The sequence below is a fragment of the Elgaria multicarinata genome, chromosome 8 (assembly GCF_023053635.1).
Source record: "Elgaria multicarinata webbii isolate HBS135686 ecotype San Diego chromosome 8, rElgMul1.1.pri, whole genome shotgun sequence".
NCBI lineage: Eukaryota > Metazoa > Chordata > Lepidosauria > Squamata > Anguidae > Elgaria > Elgaria multicarinata.
In genome coordinates, this window is record NC_086178.1 from 105865570 (window position 1) to 105888445 (window position 22876).

At 43.3% G+C, this 22876-nt stretch overlaps 1 protein-coding gene across 5 annotated transcripts in view; it reads right to left on the reverse strand.

Moving 5' to 3' along the window:
- Window positions 1-133: 133 nt before the first annotated feature.
- Window positions 134-22876, reverse strand: part of LOC134403077 (pulmonary surfactant-associated protein D-like) — a 29613-nt gene continuing 6870 nt past the window's right edge. For 2 of the 5 annotated variants that reach the window (XR_010025742.1, XR_010025740.1), the window contains exons 4-6: window positions 19034-19117; window positions 13124-15722; window positions 11610-11672 (exon numbers count right to left, since the gene is read on the reverse strand). Coding sequence is in view for 2 of the 5 variants with exons in the window: in XM_063133153.1 (XP_062989223.1) it covers window positions 547-926; window positions 1141-1224; window positions 3782-3880; window positions 4228-4429 (765 nt within the window). In the remaining 3 variants the exon portion in view is untranslated. Of the gene's footprint in view, window positions 927-1140; window positions 1225-3781; window positions 3881-4227; window positions 4445-11609; window positions 11673-13123; window positions 15723-19033; window positions 19118-22876 lie in introns of those variants that run through there. The other 3 variants (XM_063133153.1, XM_063133154.1, XR_010025741.1) reach the window with 3 other exon arrangements.

The following is a 22876-nucleotide window of genomic DNA, read 5'->3' on the forward strand; positions in this document are numbered from 1 at the left end:
AGAAGGGACAAGATCACTGGGCTGTAGGCAGGCATTTAAGTGATGTTGATTTGGGATGGAATACACTGTTTAATAACAAATATGTCTTCATACTATTGACTAGCTAAAGACATTAATAATTAATGTTGCATCATTATCATATTAAAGTGGGAAATTTATTATGTATACATACAGATAATCTATATTTACAACACTGGTGGTGAAGCATTTAAGTAAAAATGGAGCATTTGTATATTAATGGACTCAATTTTTCATGATAGCAGTACTAATTGCATTACACACATGTTCTCTAATTGTACAAGTACCCTCTGAAGTGATCCATGTGGAAATGAGTTCTGTGATATGGGCCAGCACATGTTCAGCACTTCGACCAATACAATTAGCAGACATTTTTATATATAGGGGTTTTTCTTGACTCTCACTGTACAAGGGATCTTGTCCATAAGACTGAGTTATATGCGAACATCACTAGGAGATTCATGGTCATTTGTGTAGCAGATTTGTAAATCCTGCCTTAATAGATGTAGAAACATTCAGAAAGAAAGCTTAAAATTCACAAATTATTGACTGAGATTTAGTACAGACATTGTCATTCCATTTGCCATCCATATACAGCTCTATGCAGTCCTCATGTACTCCATTGGGTTCACCTTTTGCCCAGTTTGAGTATTCCATTGGGTCGCCATTTAGATGCTTAAAGACTCCTTCTGTCTCCTGGTCATTCATTCCAAGAAATACAAACTTTCCCTGCTTTGCAGCAAGATTCAGTATGGCGTTGTTTTCTTCTTCATTCCTTGGAGAAGCAATCTGGCCACCAATACGGTAACATAATGCTTTGGAAGTCTCAAAATCACCTTCAGCACCATTGGAAACAAATATTTTCTCTCCTGCTCTTGTGCTGTTTGGGAAAAGATGACCTAGAATGGCTGACAGACAACATGATAAAGTTAACTTTTTTGCAGGTGCTTTTATTGTAAGAACCCAAATTTAGAGCCTGGATTTGACTGAGATGTCAATTTCTGTAGATTTATCTGATTACATGAGTGGTTTCATTGCACGAGCACCATGTACTATCAAACTGTAAGGTATTCATGGAATCCCATGCATTTGTCCCCAAAGGAACATAGCTCTCTATCTTACCTCTCTGGGTTGCTCTTGCATTCTGTTGAAAAGCCTTCAGCTCTGCTTGCAAATCATTAACGTGAGTTTTAAGAAGCTCAAGTTCTAAAAGGTAAAAGAACAGCATTATTCTTATTCTGTTTGTGTCATAATATAAAAGAGTTTGAAACAAACTACTACTACTACTACTACTACGTGGGATTATCTGATTCACTAGTCACAAATCTCACATATGCGACTGAACTACTTTTTCCATCCAGTTTCTGATACTCTTAATTCCAGAAAAGTGTTTGTATCTTTGCACCAAAACCAACAAAGAGTTTTGAGGCTACATAAAGACTAACAAATGTAACCTAGCAACAATTTTGCATATTTCATCAGATGGGTAGATCAACTGATCTTTCTCTCTTTGTCTGTCTGACGTAGACATGTACATGGGACAAGAAAAGTGAATACTAGGGGAGAAATACATAGGTACAGTATAGTGTTATATATTTAAATAGCAGTCGACCCCATTTTCAGACCTGGCTCCTTTGCAGTTGAGGGCAGAGCAAGGCAAAGGAAAATTGAAGAAGGCATACAGTAAGTGGTCAGCAGAAGTTTTCAAGTTAAAGCGAATTATGTTAAAACTTTGGACTAGGGTGACCATATGAAAAGGAGGACAGGGCTCCTGTATCTTTAACAGTTGCATAGAAAAGGGAATTTCAGCAGGTGTCATTTGTATATATGGGAACCCTGGTAAAATTTCCTCTTCATCACAACAGTTAAAGCTGCAGGAGCTATACCGCAGCTATACTTTGACCAGATTTAAAAGAGGGCAGGGCACCTGCACCTTTAACTGTTGTGATGAAGAGGGAATTTCACCAGGTTCTCCATATATACAAATGACACCTGCTGAAATTCCCTTTTCAATACAACTGTTAAAGATACAGGAGCCCTGTCCTCCTTTTCATAGGGTCACCCTACTTTGGACTCTAGTTCAAAGACCTCCTCCTCCTCCTGAAATTTTTTTGTAATTACAGTGACCTTGAGATCAAAATGGAGATTTCATTTCATACACTTGGGGCTCATCTACACCAAACAGGATAGTCCACTATGAAAGCAGTATATAATACGCAGAAGCCACACTACTGCTTTATAGCAGCATTGAAGTGCACTGCAGGATCTACACTACTGCTTTATAGCGGTATTGTAGAATCATAGTAGAATAGCAGAGTTGGAAGGGGCCTACAAGGCCATCGAGTCCAACCCCTTGCTCAATGCAGGAATCCACCCTAAAGCATCCCCGACAGATGCTTGTCCAGCTGCCTCTTGAAGGCCTCTAGTGTGGGAGAGCCCACAACCTCCCTAGGTAACTGATTCCATTGTCGTACTGCTCTAACAGTCAGGAAGTTTTTCCTGATGTCCAGCTGGAATCTGCCTTCCTTTAACTTGAGTCCATTATTCCGTGTCCTGCACTCTGGGAGGATCGAGAAGAGATCCTGGCCCTCCTCTGTGTGACAATCTTTTAAGTATTTGCAGAGTGCTATCATGTCTCCCCTCAATCTTCTCTTCTTCAGGCTAAACATGCCCAGTTCTTTCAGTCTCTCTTCATAGGGCTTTGTTTCCAGACCCCTGATCATCCTGGTTGCCCTCCTCTGAACAATGCCCTCTTCTGAACATTGAAGTGCACTGATAACTGTTGGGGCCCATGACCCATCTACACCAAGCAGGATATAACACTATGAAAGTGGTATGAAAGTGGTATAAAGTATGTGTCAACCACTATAAAGCAATAGTGTTGCTCCTGGCTTTTATATACCAATTTCATAGTGGAATATCTTGCTTGGTGTAGATGAGCCCTTAGTATTTTCTTAATTAACACATACCACTGATAGTGTGGTTCATATTGCCCATTGGCCCCAGGTGAGTACCTCAAGCGTTCATGGGGGCACTATCATGCTCACAAGATGCATCATGTGTGTAAAACGGTGCTATAGAAGGTATATCTGTGTTCATTATGATTTGCACAATTATAGAAGCCTGGAAAATGCTGCTATGATAACAGCAAATCATGGCAGATTTATATACAGATGAGAAGCCGGGATAGGCACCCACACTGCCCACAGTCCTCGGGATCATCCTGGGACCATGGTTAAAACTGGGATAACTGAGATCTTGGTTATCCTGGGAAAATGAAGGGATCATCCCTGCCTGCTCCTGGGATCTCCTGTGTGTCATTTGGGTGTACAGGGATGATCCAGGAATGATCCCAGGAAAAAAGGCAGGTATAAAAAGGGCCTGAGAGTCAGTGTGTGGCCCAAAGTCACCCAGTGAGCTTCCCAGTCCCTAACTTTAGTTGACCAAACTTTCACTTAAAAAAAAAAAGGAGAGTACACAGCCCTAGATGAACCAGACAAATGTTGCATCAGTTATATATTTTTAAAAGGTGGACAGTTAGAGCAGCTCAAGGATTTTTATATGCTTGAATTCCAACAAAGATTTATAACCTCCCCACCATGACGTTACATGTTTTCACTCCGAATGGAAATAGCAAAGCTCGCGTTATTTTCCTTTGAGTGTTCTGCGTGAAAGTAAGACAAAGCTCAAGAAAATAAATCTCTCTCTCTCTCTCTCTCTCTCTCTCTCTCTCTCTCTCTCTGCATTCCTCATCATCTCTTACCTCTGCTGCCACTGTCACCTCTGGGACCTTTTTCCCCTTGATCTCCTTTAGAGCCAGGAGGCCCAGCCTTTCCTGGGGGCCCCTGAATCCCTCGTAATCCTGCCAGTTAGTTGAAAGAATGTACAGAGAAGACAAACAAATGAGAAACATAATTTGTGGACATTTTTGGCTTATGGTTAGTAATATGAACAAATAACCATTCTGAAAAATACTGTGCAGGAAAGCTGAGATCTTTACGGTTCCCCAAATGTAACTCGCCCCATCTCTTTGAAGGAAAGTGATTGGCGGTTTTTCCTAGCCATGCTCGCCAAGATCCTTTTTGGGTGAAGATCCCTGAGTTTTAGTGCAGGACCTTCTGCATGCAACTTATATTATTTACCACTGAGTTATGGGTCTTCTCTTGATGCTCATATTTGGCATAGCTCCGGAAACTGCTTATGTTGTACCTTGCTCTCCTTTTTCACCCCGAGGACCTTCCTTCCCATCTCTTCCTGGTAATCCATTGCTCCCTGGGGTGCCTGGCAGTCCATTAGTTCCAGTGACAACCATGCAGGAATTCACTTTCTCTTCACATCTGCATGGCTCAGGTGTTGACGTTCTCACCAAGGACACTCCCAGCACAAGGATGTAGAAGGAATGAAGATGCATATCTCAGGATGAGATCTAAAGAGGGAGATAACAGAACCTGCACTGTTAGGTGCTCAACCTGTGCCTGGAGTGCATCACAGCAGAATGACAGTGGGGACTTACATGATGGAATGCAGTGGAGGCTGGGGGTGCAGATGTCCATGGAGCAGTGAATCTGCTCCAGGTTTCCATCAGAATGCTAAAGGAGTTTTCCAAAGTGCTCCTTGGTTCTGACTGAGAACCCAGAGCTCTCAGGGTTTCAGTCAGGACTCTAAAGGAGCTTTCCAGAGTGAATTCACTGCCCCACTGTTATTGGTACCACCAACCTCCACTAGTTGAATGTTCCCTGAAGAAAGTTTCCCCCATATGGAAAATAATTATGTCAGAGAGAATGGTTCTAGGGCAGCTTTCTCCAACTCACTGGGGATGCTGGGCATTACAGTCTAACACACATCTCCTCTCTGACATTCCAGTTCCCTATGCTGCCCTAATGAGAACTTGGCCATTGCTGTAATGAGCTGGAGTGGAGGGTCCTGGAAGAGGCCATAGATTTCATGTTCTGCTAAGCAAAAAAATACAATGTAGATTAGGATTCTGAAGTTTCTTCACTCTCAGATCCAAACTAGACATGATGTTGTTCACATCTTTAGGAGAGCAGACTATAGAGGTTTTCAGGTTTGTGACTCAACTTCATAGGGCTCAAAAGTATCCTGGAAGCAGACAGATGTGTCTCCAACCATGAGGAGCAATGTTCAGTTTAAAAAACCATGGTTTTCCTGCAGTAGTTACATTTATACCAGCAAAAGAAAGAAGCTAGTCAAATAGTCTTTGCTTTTTGTGCTGTTAGCTGTTGCATGCTCTTTTCCAAATTAAATTCAAAGCACACACTTCATGCTCAGACCAAAAGGATTACTGTTAGAGTGGCCATGGTCCTAAGAGCCACTCACCCTGTGTGTTTCTTTCTGATCGGAAGGAGGTCATCTTGGAACAGTGATTCATACAGAAATGCAACAAGTAGCCTCCTCTGAAAGAGGTTAATTTGGCTGCATCTCTGTATCAGGAGTGATTTGCTCCCAAGGAAGCAATGTGGCAGAATTACCTGTGCTCAGGGGAAGCTGGTTAGAAGATGTGAAGGCCAGAACAATGAGCTATACAGAGATATAGTAGATGGCCTCTCTGGCACACTGTCAGGTCTCTGGTGATACATTAATTTGCCCTGGTACACAGTCTGGGAATGACTGTTATTTTATAGGGTCATAGAACTTGCTCTGCATAACTTGCACATCCATCTGCGTTCTTCTTCAGACAGTCAATGTGCAGAGAATGAACATGCGCTGGGTGTGGAAAGAGCAGGAATGTGGCTGCAGGCTCTAGTATAGCCTATACATGTTCACTAAACTCTGCAGCCCTTATCAGATGATGTACAGAGAGAAGGAATGTGAAGAGGGAGGCAAAATGGTGGTGGCAGTCACCAACCCAGCTGATGGGTTTTCATTTGAAGAGGTGAAGACATCATACATGTGCTCAAACAGGGACATTGCATAATGAGGAACATTGAAATAGCAGGGTTCCCCATTGGAGAAGTCCCTATGTCAGGGGTGAAGAACCTTTGGACCAAATAGGCCCCCTGTACTTGCACTTGCATGCATAGGGGGTCTTTTTGCACTTTCAAATCAACACATGCGAGTCAGGGGCAGAGGCTGCTGCAATTTCGTTTCCTCCACGTGCACTCATTCTCTCTGCATGTCAACTGAAAAGGGCTACAGGCACAGTCCAATAAATGCATGTAGGTCAGGAGCAGGACAACTCTCTGTGCACATAGGCATTGCGGTGTGTAGGTCGATAAATAAGAGATGAGATGAGATGGATTCAAAAAGGGCCACATTTATTTAAGATCTGCAAAGGTTTGAAATCCTATAGGGCATCCAGTAAGGCCTGAAACAGGTCATTCTAAGTTGGGCGCTGCAAACTTTGCCCTCCCCATGAGCCTACCCCTTGTGGGGTATGTACAAATAGCAAATTAGGTAATCAGTTGTGAAACAGATTAATCATCAATTCCCGTCCTGGAAGCTACCTGGAGCAGCCTTCTCCCATTAAAACAGCATGTGTCCTGGATTGCCTTTGGCCAAGAGAACCCAGGTCAACCTTCTCCAACCTGATACATGATGTTTTGAACTACAACTCCCATAATCCTTCACCATTAATCATTCTGGCTGGAATCTATGGGATTTTGAGTCCAAAACCTCGGGAGGCCACCCACTTGCGGAAGGCTGACCTAGGTCATGTATTTTAGTATCGATGCAATATTTACAAGGAAAGGGACATCAATGAGATAGTTTCATATGGAAAAGTGATATTAATTCAGCCCATCCATTTGATTGTAATATAGCAGTCAGATGTTATACACAAAATAAAAAGAACAACCAGGAGAAATGTTGGTTTACATATACCCCTTTCAATCCTGCATGCATCTACAGAGAAGACAAGAAATCTGGATGTTCAAAATTTAACGTATTTGCACAATTTCCCTTCAACAAATTCAACAAGAAAGTGATCTACTTAACTCAAAGGCGAGTATATTACACTCAAGGATAAACTGTATAGCATCCTCCATACAGAGAGCTTCTTGAAATGAGTGATTTTTAGCATGCCCTTGATTAGCCACTCATGGGATTTTGTGGGTCACTTAACGATGTCTTGAGCGTCCTGTGCATCTACCACTCATTTTCCCATTTAATCCGTTCAAAAATAAACCTCAGAAAACCCGATTCTTCTGAAATATGTTGGGATTTGTCAGGATTTCCTGCTGTGTGCAGTCAAAGTTGCGCTATAAAATGCCCACTAGAGGATGATGTCCCAATGAACTATATGAACTGGGAGGTTTTAAATCGTGCTTGGCCAAAACCTGCTCCATATTTTCTCTCTCTCTGCAAAAGAGACATTGCATTTTCTGTCTCTTTTGCAGGGGGGGGGGGTAAATTCAGATAATTTTTTTCCTTGGGGAGGAAGACAGGGTTTCCACATACCCTTTTAAAAGTGTCTCTGGTTGCTAAGGGCCCTTCTTCTTATTTTTTTTAGTTTTTCAAACAAACAAACAACAACAAAAAACAACAACAACAGCCCACCACCATTTCCTCCAGCATTTGGAAGAGCCCAGCAGTTCTTCATGAATGCCTTTTGGAGACCATGTGATCTCTCCCTCTCCAATAGGCATCCAATAAGCACTCCTGGGCTCCTGAAAATGCAGGGATGTTTCAAAAAAGAAAAGAAAGAAAGAAAGAAGGAAGACCCCTCAACAACTGGCTACGTTTAAAAAGGTATGTGTAAAAACTGTTCCCCTCCCCAAGGAGAATTTTTTCCAAAATTCTCACGTCTCCCAGCTTCTTTCTCCTGAATTTTCATTTTCTCCCTGTGGAACACTCAATTTTTGGGGCACATCACTAGTTTTAAATGACAGGCCACGTGGTCACTGTTTTATTCCCATATAATTCAGCCCATTTCAAGAGAATCGGGAAGCAGAGCGACCGTAAGCAAATGTGATTTCCCCCAGCCTGAAAATCCTCATAGAGAGCTAGAAAAGCAGACTCTGCCCAGCTTCGATGGCCTTCCCATTCTGCCTGTGGGAGAACATTAAACTGTGTCCAAGAACATGATATTTAGGCTTCAATCCCGTACATGCCTACCTCGGAGTAAGCTTCATTTAACCAAAAAGGACTTACTTCTGAGCAGGCATGCATAGGATTGCACTCTTAATCAGTTTAATAGTCAGTTAAACTTTGTAATTATATGAAAGAGTTAAAAATGCACACAACTGATCTGATTTGCAAGACATAATCTCAGCCATCTGGGATGTTAATTCAGATCCATACTCAATACTAACATAGGTTTCCCACTGCTATATGGCTGACCTGGCTTGTTTTTATTATCTATTTGTTTTGTTTAGGATCAGGGAGAGTCATCAGAAACCTGATTTTGGGTTTGAAGTGGCATTGGGAGGGGGCAAGTTGGAGGTTTGTCACAGTACCAGGAGCCTGGGTAAAAATATAGGAGTATTGCAGGCACTGAGAGGGAAAGCAAGGGACCTGAAATAGGCCTGTCTTTGGGGCCTCGGTGCACTGACCATCCTTAACATCCTCTGCAGAATGATAGTTCACAAAGCAAAGGAGCCTTTATTTGGGAAAAGCTGGGGGTCCCTTCAGTGGGGGCTGATGGCTCTGATGCCAGTGGGGTGGTGAACCCATTCTGGGTTTCAGTCAGAACGCTAAAGGAACTATCCAAAATGTGCAGCTCCTTAAAGTTCTGAATGTAACCTGGAGCAGATTCACTGCCCAACTGACACCGGAGCCACCAGGCTTCAATGGATGTCCAAATGTGTCCATACAAAGAATGGACCCCAATGATGTCAGCTCTACCTATGCAAGCCACTGACAAGGGCAGGATCTACACTACTGCTTATAACGGTTTATTTATTTATTTATTTATTTATTTATTTATTATTTTATTTTATTACATTTATATACCGCCCCCCAGCCGAAGCTCTCTGGGTGGTTTATAATGGTTATGACAACTGTTCAGGCCCAGGACACATTACATATACCGTTTTCATAACCTTTTTAAAGTGTTATATCTTGCTTGGTGTAGATCAGGACAAGGAGGTAGAAGCAGGAGGAGGTCTGGATAGGTTTGAATTTGACTCCTTGCATGACTGGGTAGTTTGGCAGGTAGGACCACTTCCTTCATTGCCTAATGTTTGATTTGACATTTATCTATGTGGGAAAGGTTGGCTAATCTGATAAATATTGTGTAAGTAAAATTGTTCACAACCCGTCCTTCCTTCTGCAGGAGGAAGTGGTTTGCTGAAAGCCACTGAGGAGTTTGGGTTGGGCATGTGTCGGGAAATGTTCTAAGAACAACTGGCAATGTCATCAGATTTATTCTTTCTGTACTCAGGGACACAAGAAGGGCCTTGCTGGGGGTCATGTCGATCTAATCCAAGAGTGTGGCATCCAACTAGTCCAAACCAGAGGCTCCTGGGTTTCCTTTGGTCCAAGCATAGGCATGCACAGCACATTTCATTAGGGTGTGCACCCAGGGAATTAAAAAAAAAAAACTTTTGAAAGGCGAACATTTCTTGAATACTCAATCATAAAGGACATAATTCTTATTCATTTATTTATGAAACACTGTAGACACTGATGCCCTACTCCGCACTCAGCCTGCCTGTCTGCAGGAAGGCTGTTGCAGGTGGTGGTGGGGAATGAGGAGACGCTCCTCAAGCCCCAGCATTGGTGGGGCTTTGTGGTGACACTGGCAGGAAGAGGGGCTTACGAGGCGATATTAGCTTTCGGGGGGGGGGCTCCCCCTGGGCTCTTTGAAGCGCGACTCCTGACAGACAGGAGTGCTGTTGGGGTGATGGCAGTGGAGCAGCGAGAGGGCCTTTTCTGCCTCATGGGTGACATTTTGGTGTGGCATGCACCTGGTTTAATTTACATGCATCCCTGTTGGTGGGAAGTTGGTTGGTGCAGCCACTCCATCAGAAGCCTAGTGGCTGAGGGGGTACGGCTCACAGCAGAGAGGCTCCTAGCAGAGCAATTCCTTTACGCTACTGCTGCTGAGAGCAATGGTGCCCTCAATGGTGCAGAGCAGCCGAAGGACCATTCCTGCTGTGTATGGATCCCTTTCTGGATCCCTATTCAATGGCTCCCTCAATTTGGCACTTATTGCCTGGCACACCCCTTGTGCACGCCTATGGGTCCAAGGTCCATCTAGTGGTACCCATCTAGCCCAGGGGTGGGAAAATTCACTTTTGGAGAAGCACTTGGGGCCACATTCCAGTGGTAGGTGAAATTAAGGCAAAATGGCATGGGGCCAAAGGAAGAAGGAGTTGGACCAAATACCGATTTTATCTACAGAGTCACATGGCATCCTGCTCTGGAATTCTTGTCAGTGGATTGCAGGGTTGGGCGTGTGGAATCCAAATATCTCTCCCCACCCCCCACTGGCAGCAAGCCCTTTAATAACTGCCGGCACACAATTCAGTCACCAGTTCCTACATTCATTTAACCTGCCCCCATTCCTTAATGTAGGGATGGGGGCAGGGGAAGTAGGTCTCTTCATCTTGCATGGCAGAACTGGCCCTGAGGCTGACTTTGCTTCTTGATCATGCTGGAGCAGGGGTGAGGGACCTTGACCTGCAGGCAGGATTTGGCCCACAAGGCCACCCCACCCGGCTCATGGAGGCTCCTGTCAAACCCCTTCTTGAATCACCATCCCTAAAGATTCTGTGAGTGAAATATTACATCATCATCATCATCATCATCATATATGATGGCTTTATTCTTCATTATTACTTTATTTATGTCAGATGTTAATGCAGCATTAGTGTCAAGTTTTAACATAACACTGTAGCTTATTTTGTTGCCTGCTTGCATATGTCACTCTGGGCTAGATGTAATAAAGCCCAGTCAAGCTTGTTTTTACACTATAGCAACACCTGATGAAATCCAGAAATGTCAGAATGGATCCTCAGGGGTGTTGATCGTTTCAGTGGCACCAAAAAGATCCTTTATTTATCAAAACCCAAGTTTGTAAGAACAGCAAGATTTCTGTGAGAATATAATCTCGTATACGAAAATGAGCTATAATTAACTACCCACACAATTACCTTCATGTAAGCAAAATAAATAGCCACTAGTCAATCATCAATTTCCATTTGCCAATTACCAATCTCTCCATTGTGTTTCTAGATTGCAGGTATATATTGAATTCTTTGTTAGGTATACTTATCTGCGAATTGTACTTATTTTTGTTGACACAGTATTGTCTGATGTATTTGAGAACTGGTGCAATGGACTATATTTTGAAATACTAAAACATCTGGTATTTTGTATACAGTGTTAATCAAAAAGTAAACCTTAGAACAGCTAAATGCACAATGCGTACCTTGGGTTGTTAAAAAAAAAAGCAGCTATATCCTGGCAAATGTATTTCATTATTATTATTATTATTATTATTATTATTATTATTATTATTTATTTATATAGCACCATCAATGTACATGGTGCTGTACAGAGTAAAACAGTAAATAGCAAGACCCTGCCGCATAGGCTTACAATCTAATAAAATCATAGTAAAACAATAAGGAGGGGAAGAGACATTCATACATTCATTGCTGCCTAGTTGACACCCTCATGGTTCACTTACCAGGGCTTGCTTCCTTTTTCTAGTATAAGTCTCTTCTTCACCAGCCACCCCACTTTTAACACTGTCAAAGGAATTAAGATTTTGTCATATTGGCAACTAATAATGTCACCAGAATTCATAACTGGTTGGCTCATTGGTAAAAAGTTCTGTGTTCATAATGCTCACTGTTGTAGTGAGCTTGGATCACTGTCTTACAAATTTATTATTAATTTGGGAATAGATTGTGAGCTTCGGAGCATGTACACTCTGCATCTAAACACCAACATTTCTGCATATGTGCTTGAGTTGGTTGTTTTAACCCTCTTCTTTCAGGAAGAAATCTAATGACATCACATTAACCCTTTAGGGAAAGTTTGGCATTCCAACGCTTTCCACAAATCAATCATTTTTGAAGAAACATTCACGCAGGTTGTATACACCTCTATATACTGATCCATCTCTCTCTCCTCTACATACCAATCGGTGATTGTGAGTAAAGCATTATGAGGAACAGTCACATAAAAACAACCAATCAGGAAGGGATACATGATGTAATGATGCATGACGTCATAATGCATTGTGTGATACCAAACTACGGATCCCAAGATGCAGTTTGATATTGCACATACGCAGAACGAGATCTCAAATTAAAGGAGAACTGTCATCTGAAATTACATGGATGGATGTTACTTTACAAGGACAAAACACATTCATTTGGGGTAAGTTCATCTATCACAAGCAGAACACAAAACAGATTAAGGGTGCAAGCCTATGGCCCCTGGGAGGGTGTTTTAGGACTGAGAGGAAATAGCAGACCTCCCTTTGTAATGTTGGAAAGATCACTCCCATCTGGGAGGATGCTGTTGTGTTCATGTCTTACTTGTGGCCCCTGCTGGACTAGATGGACCCTTGGGCCAGAACTACACCAAGCAGTATAAACCATTTTGGAAATTGCATAAGGAGTGTGTCCTGGGCCCCAACAGGTGTCAAAACTCCTGTAAACCATTTTAAAGCAACAGTGTAGATCCTGCCTTGGTCTGATGCAGCATGACTCTTCTAGTGTTCCTTTGTTCTTACAATTCAACCTCAAATCCCAACTCCCATCACTCATCTCCCCAACCTCAGAGCACCACTGGGACAGGCGAAAAAGAGATGGATTAGGGATGTAGTGTGGGTAGGTAGGGGGAGTCACAGGACCCAAGGCCCTCCCAGGCCCTGGAGTGCCCACAACATGGGGGAAAGTTATGCCAGCTGTGAGTGTAAATAACTTCCCTCTCACTGCTTGAAATGGGAGGGAATCATTGAGGGGGAAACAGCTGGAAGAATTGGAAGAGAATGGCACCCTTTCTGATACAACTAGCAGGAGCCCAACCAAGCTTTGGATATACTGGATGCTATGACCTCAGTATGTTCCAGAGTTGTTTTATAATTAGGTATAATGTTGCTGCCCCTTCTAACAAACATGTTGTACTTGGCAGAACCCCCCTCCCCCCCAGCATTTAGACAGTATTTTAAGGAATGTTACCCACTTACCTTACACAGGTTCTCTCTCTGTATGATTTAGCAAGATCAGATTCTCTTACTATCCCTTCTCTCCAAAGAGGAATTTATTGCATTCTGGTTTCACTCTGACTGTGGGAGCTCCCCCGGAATCCACTCCCTTACCCTAAACTCACCTGCCAAACAGGAAGCAAGGATTGTTGAAGAAAAGATCAGATGAAGCAAGCTGCAGAAATTGGATATTACCAAAGTCTCTGTTTGTTAAATCAAATCAACCTTTGCTTTTTTTTTAAAGTTCTCTAAAAAAGCACTGCATTGCAAAAGAGTGTGACAACATGTGATCAATGTTGGCATGCTTAAGGGCCTATGTAGATGCTAACATAGTGCTGAGTTTCCTCTCTTTACCTTTAAAAATGACGGAGATGAATGCATTTTTGTGAAGAGGGAAATAGTAATTTTTTAAAAAAATCCTAAAAATCAGCAGATGAACCTATGTGCTTCGTTATTGGCATGCCTAAAGCCCTACTTAGGTTCTATCAAGGTGCAAAGTTACATGTGTGTATCTTGAAAAAAGACAGCACATTTTAAAAATAAGAATTTTAAAATCTCAAACTTTAAAACATTCCTAAAAAGTCAGGGGATGAACTGATATGCTTCAACATTGGCATGTCTAAATTCCTATTTACAAGCTATCATGTTGTTCAGTTACATCTTGAAAAATGACGGAGATGAATGCATTTTTGTAAATGGGAGGATGGTTTGAGAGTAAAACCTTAAAAAATTCCTAAAAATCAGTGGATGAATCTATTTGCTTCAAAATTGGCATGCCTAAAGCCCTGTGTAGGTTCTATCACAATGCAAAGTTACATGTGTGTATCTTGAAAAATGTGGAAGTTATAGCACTTTTAATTGACTGGAAATCACATTTTTTTTAAAAATAATTGCAAGAAAACCGATGTACAGATCTGTCTAACATTGGGCACACGTAAGTATCTCCAAGGTATCTGTAAGCTCACCAACTTTCATGTTTCTAGCTATAAAAATAAAAAGTTAGAGGTATTGCTTTAGGCCAATGCAAGTCAATGAAAAAAAATGCGGTTTGACCCAAAATGGCGTCCGGAGCTCTGGATCGGTTTGGATCAATCTGAACCAATCTGGACCTCCCCCAACCCAATTCGGATGTGAATTTAGGGGGTCCAGATCGGCCTGATCCACTCCAGATCCAGGGATCCGGAACGGAGAGGAGCACAGCACTACAAAAAACCACTGTTTTGTTCCCCCCCCTAAAGGTGACTTTCAACTGGAAGTCTTTGATGGGAAAAAAGCTCCTGTGTTTAGCAAAACACAACAGCAAGTATGGTAACTTTCCCCCAAATCCTCCTTCCCTCCTTCTTCTGTAGCTCAGTGGGAGAGATGTGTGTGTTTGTGTGGGGGAATAATGAAAACAAGTATGTTGTGATGGGCACAGCTGCATAGATGTGCACTTGAAATAACCCCAGGGAGAAAAAACAACTACAAAATTATGTTTATTTAAAATTACTTTTAGGCTGCCTTTCAGGGAAAAGCCCTCTCAAGGTGGCAAAACCCTCCCAGAGAAATAAAAATTCAAAGTGAAAACTGTCTGCTCAAAAAACGGGGACATGTTGCCAGAGGTGAGGTGGCTGAAGCCATGGAAGACAAAGAACATAAAATGGTGGGAAATGATGCAAAAGGTGGAGGTGAGGCAGAAAGGATGTCAAATGGGTTGTTTGGGCTAAACCACTCCCACAATTCAGGTGTAACAAGACCATGTCACTTGTCCACACTGGAATTAGTTATGCAATGACAGCACAGAGAAGGAAAAACCATCACAAATCAGGTCAGGTAAATATCAGAAGAAAGTAGTGGAAATGATGGGAACACAAGTTTTGCTTTTTGGGTTCAGAGTGAGGAGGATGGTACAATAACAGGGGGAAAGTCTAGCGTGGATGGTATCTAGGTCTCTTATTCACACCAGGTAATTGTGCATAGGACTGAAGACTGAGCATGTAATAAAAGGAGACCCTGCTAAACTACTGGTGCGCTTAACAGTGGTGGGTGTAAGAACCTATGAGATTCCTATGGGGCCTTTGAGATCAGGAGCCATATGGATAGCCTCAGGCTGCTCTTGTCTATCCCAACGGTAGGTTTGCCATTGTGGACACGTAGATATGACTGATTTTGGTATTGTAGATACGTTATAAATGCACACAGGACTGCAGCCACAAGGAGAGAGATTAAAATTCACACACGATTAATCGTCTTTCTGTGCAGGACCTGTCGTTCCATTTGCCGTCCAGATAAATTTCAATGCAGTCCTCTTTCCCTCCGGCATTATTGGGTTCTTCATTTGCCCAGTTTGTATATCCTACAGCGTCACCACTGATGTATGTAAACGTGCCTTCTGACTCCATGTCGGTCATTCCCAGATATGCTGCCTTGTTATGACGAGCAACAATTTGCTGGACAGCCGTATTCTCAGCAGAACTCCGTGGGGCAGCAAGTTGACCACCAGCCTGGAAGCAGGTTGCTTTGGAAGCCTCAAAGCTACCTTGGGAGCCGTCTGTTTTGAATAGCTTTCTGCCAACACTTACACCATTTGGGAATAAATGAGCTAGAGGAACACAGAAACAGTAACAGCTCTCTTAAGTTTTGACTCCATGATATTAGGCTTAAATTATAATTTCCTCTAAGTGTGTGTGTGTGTGTGTATTTAAACCCAAATCAGCTGGCTTAACACAACATGCTAACCCACACTCAGTGGTTGAGTGCAGGTTGTTGTTGAATTCTGGGTTGTTCTTATACCATGAGTTACTGTATTGTCTGAATGCAGTGCACTTTCCATGGAGTGGCTTCTGAAACATGCAGTATGGCTTATTTTTCTCAAACAAGCCACCCTGATAACCCATGGTTTGTTGTTGGGTTGTTCAGGACAGTTAACAAGCCACACTGCATGTTAACAAGCCACCCTGTGGAAAGTGTGCTGCATTTAGACAATAAGACAACCTACCCTGCAGAAAATGCACTGTGTTCAGACAACGCAAAAAAACACGGTTCACCAACAAGCCACATTCAACCACTGAATGTGTGTTAGCTTGTTGTGTGAACCCAGCCTGTGTGTCTGAAGGGAGGCAGGGCTCAAAGAGGGAGGCTGTAATATATACAGCCCCATATCTTTTTCTCCATGGGTGAAAAAACAACTTGAGGTAGGTCAATTTGGATTGAAAATAGGAACGTAGGAAGCTGCCTTATACCAGATGAGACCAGGAGTCCATCCAGTTTAGAATTGTCCACTCTGACTGGTAGGTCTCAAGCAGGAGACTTTAGCATCACTTATCTCCTGATCCTTTTAAGACAGAGTTAAAACCTCAGGCCCAGGGGCCAAAGTCAGCCTGCCTGGGGTCCCAATCCTTCCCTCTGGGGGTTCAACAGATGGCCCCTACCCTGACCCTTCCCCATGTTTCACCCCCTTCCCCCTACCACTGATAATTTCCTCAGCTTTTGTGCAGTCTCCCACCCCATATTAAAAGCTTGAAATGTCTTCCTTCAGGCTTAGTTACCGGCAGGAAGAGCTTTAAGCTAAAATGGGCCAGGACTTTTGGTATTTTGGGCCTCAGCCCTTTGGCCTTCACCTGTACTCTTTTGCCTTTGGGCCCCACCCACTGCTAGGACTTCTCTGAAAGGGCTTCTCTGAAATAGAATTTGAAAGAGGTTCAATGCCCCTGTTTTACGTGCAGGTACGAGGGTTTGAATTAGTGCTGTGCCGGAATTTTTGATGGGTCTGTTTTTGGTATTTCGCGGGGGGTTGAGGGAAAATGGAAACTCTGGCAAAAGAGGCTGGAAGAGGTGAGAATTTTAGAGAATTTTCTCCTTGGGGAGGGGGGACAGGGTTTTCAAATACCCATTTTAAGTGTAGGTATTTGTTCAGGGGTTTTCTTTCTATTTAAAAACAAAACAAAACACTTGTAGGAGCTCAGGAATTCTTCTTTACTGCCTATTGGAGAGGGAGAGGAACTTGGGTTCCTCCAAGTGCTAGGGGTGTTTGTTTGTTTGTTAGTTTGTTTTTAAAAAAACCAGAAAGACGATCCCTAAACAACAGGCTACACTTTAAAAAAAGTATGTGGAAACACTGTCTCCCTCTCCAAGGGGAAAAAAACCCTCCAAAATTCTCCCCTTCCCTGTGAAAGAGGCAAAAAAGAGCTTCTTTTGCAGGGAGAGAAAAAGTTATGGAAAATAGGGGCCAGGATTCAGCACGGCTGTACCCCTGAGCCATGGGTCCTTCCCTTTTAGTAGTGGGTAAAGAATTAAACACACCCTTCTTTCACACCAACTCACAGGGCTCATCTACACCAAGCAGGATATTCCACTATGAAAGCGATATATAAAAGGCAGGAGCCACACCGAGCAGGATATAGCAGTATGAAAGAGGTATATCGTATGTCTCAATGGGCCCCAACAGTTGTCAGTGCACTTCAATACCACTATAAAGCAGTTGCGTGGCTCCTGCCTTTTATATACCGCTTTCATACCACTTTCATAGTGGAATATCCTGCTTGGTGTAGATGAGCCCACAGCCTACCCAGTGGAGGAAAGAATCATGGGACCTGTTGCAATATGTACTTTCTAGGTGGGGTGTTGTCAGAGTTCACTGTGACTCTGTTGTTTTGAGATGTAGCTAATGTAAACCACTGTTGTTAGAACAGCTGCTAAACCCGCTGCGACTTTTGAAAAAGTTAACTATATAAAAATATTTATATAGGAGCATCAGGAGTGTCATGAATAACTAATGCATCACATGTTGAGCTCTGCTTCCACAATTGTCTAATCCCCACCAATCAATTGCCTTCTTTACACATATATCCCCAAGTCTACAACCAGTGATTCACCAGAATCTGATTTAACTCAGCAATAGCAATCTGAAGCTGATTATCTTATAAACAAGCACCAATTAAACATGCAACACTGCAACAGCAGCCAGCAACGGTACAGTCCTAGAAAAGTTTTATTGAAAAATCTGCCAATTGTATAAATGAACCCTCGGTGCTTTAGAGGGAAGAGCCAAAGCAAATAAATCCTTAGTATCTATCAGGGCTGTGCACTGCCTCGGATCCAAACCCTGAATCCGAAGTGGATCGGGGTGATTCGGACCTCCGAATCACTGATCCGAGGTGGTTTGGGTGAAGGCCGAGATGCCCCGAAGCTGAAGCCAATTGGCTCCAAAGCTTTGGGTAGCCTAGGTGTTTCAGAGCCGACCCCACCCCCACCAGTCCCCTTACCTGCTGCCTCCATCACTGCTGCCATCTTGGTTCTGGTGGCTACTGGTGCCGCCGCCTGAAATGAAAGTGAGTAGGCCACGCAATTTTAAGATATCACATGGCCTCTGCTGTGATTAGTACCTCTATGGCCTCTGTAGTTTGTGGCCATATAGGTACTAAACAAACTATGGTGGCCATAGAGGTACTAATCAGCAGAGAGGCCATGCGATATCTTAAAATTGTACGGCCTACTCCCTTTCATTTCTGGCGGAGGCACCAGAAGCTGCCAGAAGAAAGATGGCGGAGGTGACAGAGGCAGCCGGTAAGGAGACTGGTGGGTGGGTGGGTGGAAGCCTTTTCTGGGTGCCGGCTGTGCAGCGTGGCTGTGCAGCTGGCACCCAGGGAAGTCTGTCTCCTCGGGCCCGAATCACGCCTTGGCTTAGGTGCCGAGGTAGGTTGGGCAACCCCCAAGGCAGCCTCACGGAGGATCAAGCTGCTTCAGGGGCTCGGATCAACCTCCGAGGCAGATCAGGGAGTGGCTGCACAGCCCTAGTCTCTATCCTCTGTGGACCAAATTAGGAAGGTCTCGATAGAAAATTATACACACTGAGTAGAAGATGATATCTATCGGTCCCCATTTCCAATCCAGTCTACTACTCCATTGTCTCACCATTTTGATTTTTGTGGACAGTGTTCCTCAAAGCCTCCAACTGCTCTTTCAAACTGGCCACCTCGGCTTCAAGGTGTTGAAGTTCTAAAAGATGAAATAATAAGTCAATTCTTAAAAAAAAACACCTGTCCTTAAAAGATAAACATCAACTAAAAAAAGCATGCCAGCCAAAGGAATCATTTCCTAAACAAGTCGTCACATCAAAGAAAGTGGTATATAAATATTGGAAATAAATAAAATAATAAAGATACAAGCCTCCAATTTTGAATTCTTGGGGAAAGGGCTTTAACACAGCACGTGGTGCATTCTGATGCCAAAAATACAGGTTATAAAACAAGCTGACAATTTCTAGAAAACAATGGCTGCCCAGATTCATCAAGGGACCATGTGTGCATACTATTTTTTTAAAAAAGAAGAAGTTGTAACATTGTTTTAACTGTTTTAATTGTTTTTACTGCTTTTAAATTATATATTGTTTTAACTTGGTTCATGGTTTAATTTGTTTTTAGCTATGTAGATTTATTGTTTTATACTGTACGCTTTTATGCCTGATATCTTAGTGATATAGGCCGGGATACAAATGTTTTAAATAAATAAATCCCTTCAAGACAGCTATTCTCATGGGAGAGTTGGGGCCCTGATTCATTCCCTCCACTCCCCTTTCTCCACTAAGCAGCCACTTGGGAGGATGACAGCTGTTTATTTAGTTTTAAAGGGCTATGCCTGTGTAGCCCCGGCTGCTCTGTTCACATTGCGCTATATTAAGGTAACTACCATCATCACCATTTTAGGGACTTAGAGCCTCTTTATACAGTACATATCCTAAGAGATGTGTCTGCTCTCTTCCTGGCTGAGGTCTATGTAGGGATGTCAGAGAAATCTGCAACAGATCCAAATGAGTTTGGATTTCTATGAAATCCAACCTGTGGATTCTGCAGCCTTTTGGCTTCTTCCGAGTCACACGGACTCACAGACCAGTTTTTCACATTCAGTGGAGATTTGCGCCAATTCACATTAAAAAATGTGCATTACCGCAAGTAGAACGAGACTCCAGTTTACAAAATCTGATTCCGTCAACGATTAGACGGTGGAACAAAAGACGCCTGACAGTCTGCAAAACACAGATGGGATTTAACAAAACCCGTACGCCCCTAGGTGCACGTAAAGGATTTTACCAGTGTGGTCTGCTGAGGAATCCACAGTTTGGATTCATAGAAATCCAACAGCAGGGTAGCATCCCATGGAAGTAACTCGATTTGGGTGTTCAAGTCCCCTGCATGATTAAAATTGGATGAGGCAGAAAGGGAAAGAGCTCACTACCCACCCCCCATCACATCCCTGTGCCCAGCCCTCCCACACATTGGGGAGAGTGAACATCTGGAGCAGGGAATCACTGTACCTGTATCTACTGAACCTGTCTATGCAGTTCAGAACCCTGTGCAATCAGCAGGCTCCCCAGTGCAGAGCCCCTCCTCCAACACGTGAAGGGTGACCGGTGCAGACATGGGTATGTGAAGAGGTCAGACTCAGCCGTGGCATCCCCATTCTCCCTCGTATGGTTCTAACCATGCATAGGAATTAAACATCTGAATAGGGCTACTATCAGCTAAACATGCTCTTAGAGGAATCACATAAGCTGTATTCCACGGGTGCAGAGCCTGAAGTCCAGGCGGTAAATCTGAAGAGCCAGAAAAGTCCCACAAAAGCTTTAAAAATATGTTCCTGCCTGATTGCTAAGACCGTCTTCAGAGACTGTTCTCTGGGTGACACTGCCCACAATGGTGTGGTGGGTGGTTATCAGGAAAAGAGCCTTCTCTAAAGTGAACCTGGGGAATGCCCTTCTCAGGGCAGTCTTCACAGTATATATTTATACCAGGTAAAGCCTTTCCTCTTCCCACAATATCTAATCTTTAATTTGTTGCTTAAATTATCTTTTTTCAGGTTGTTATCGTAATATTGTTTGGGGGTTCTTATTCTAAGCTGCCCTGAGGCCATCTGCCAGTTGGGTAGCATATACATTAAATAGATTAATTAATATGCATACAGGTTCCAATTGGTGTGGGAGCAATCACAGGGGAGGAAGCAATGACACCATTTGGGTACATGTAAGTGGGTGTGGGTGGGTGTGACTGAAAACACATTATGGGGGGGATTATGAACATGAAAAGCCTCTGAATTTTAGGTGGCTGTAATTAGGTTATCAGATGGCAGGGGGAGGCAAAACCATTGAAATGTTGCCTGGGGGGGATCTACACTATTGCTTTAAAGCACTTTATAACAGTTTTGACAACTGTTGGGGCCCAGGACACACTGCATATACAGGTTTCAAAACGTTTTCAAAATGCTTTAAAGCGCTTTAAAAGCAGTAGTGTAGATCCCCCCCTGGTAGTTTGCAAATATTTCATCATAAAAACTGTCTCATCGATGTCCAGTATGGTTTACCACCTTGTTCACCAGTGAAGTTTTGGTGAAACGCTTGGAGACAGTGTAGGAATGTTACGGAAAAACTGGAGCCCACACGGAGAAACTGGAGTCCACACCAAAGTTCTTGTCCAAACAGATAGCTTTATTCGCTAGCGAAACAGCAGCCCGGGATGAGTCCACGGGCAGCTGCCCTGGGGACTGGGAGGAGGGGCTTTTTATACACGCCCCTCATGCAGAGGAAACGCCCACACTTTTACACAAAGGAATTGCGTGCGCATCTTGGCAGCATAGCACAACCGGTTCAAACCTGTTCGGTAGGAATGTCTGCCTTGGACTTCAGGCATGCACAAAGAGCATGGCCTTCATTAAGGTCATAACCGGAAATGACAGCCAGTTCCCTCACATTCCCCCCTTTGATACACTCTTAGCGAAGGCACAGAGTGCTATCATTATCCCAGATTGTCATCATTGACAGGGACTGGCCTGTAATCCTGCAAGGCCATTAGATGCACTGCAGTACGTTTATCTGCAATTTGCTCTATCATGTCCTTCAAACTTTGTATAATCATTGGCATAAGACAGGGTTACAGCAAGCATAACATAATTCTTATAACAACAATACTGATAATCTCTTTTAGCCCACCAAACTAATTGAACCATGAGCCTAAGCCCTGGCCTGAAGTGAGCTTGGCCATGGGCGATTAGGAGGTATGACGGTTTGATTTGGTCAATAGGACAAGATAGTTTGGTTCAGCATGGTAATGGTCTGACACGGGGTTTCTGATCTGATCTTGGGGCCCCCGGAAGATATTCTTTGGATGCACCACCTTCTAATTAGGGTGTTTGTCAGCATCCACTGACTATGGGGATTGGGGTCAGTGGTCTCATTATACGGCTGGCTGACATTGTATTCTTGGGCTTCCTAAGGCCATTGGTCTCCTAGGTTGGTTCCTCCACATACATAACAATTAGATAAATTCAGAGTCGCAGCAACAGTTTCTGCAAAAGTGACAAAAAGGTTGCGCGCTATCTCTGGCACTTCAAAAGGCTGTTCGACTTCTTTCCAAAAGTCTTGGAAGAAGTGCTCTTGTATGGTGTGGCCTGTTTCTACAAACTGGGTGAGCTTCAGATAAATCCGCCCCAGGGGATCTGCTCCCCGTCCATGAATGCGGAGCCCGAATTGGTTCCCAAAAGTGGTCACAAACTGTTGTGGGTTAAAAACGGTAAAATTCACTAAGTTGCACTGTTGTGCTTTGCAGTTACTGAGGACTGGCACTTTGGTTAAAGAGGCGTGGATTTTACTAAAGGGGGGGTGTTGTTGGATAAGTGGCCCACCATACACAGTTCCAATAAGGACAGCTGTTATCGCAATTGGCTTGTTTTTTTTGTTTCCCTCCTACACATCCCCCTTGCAGCCTC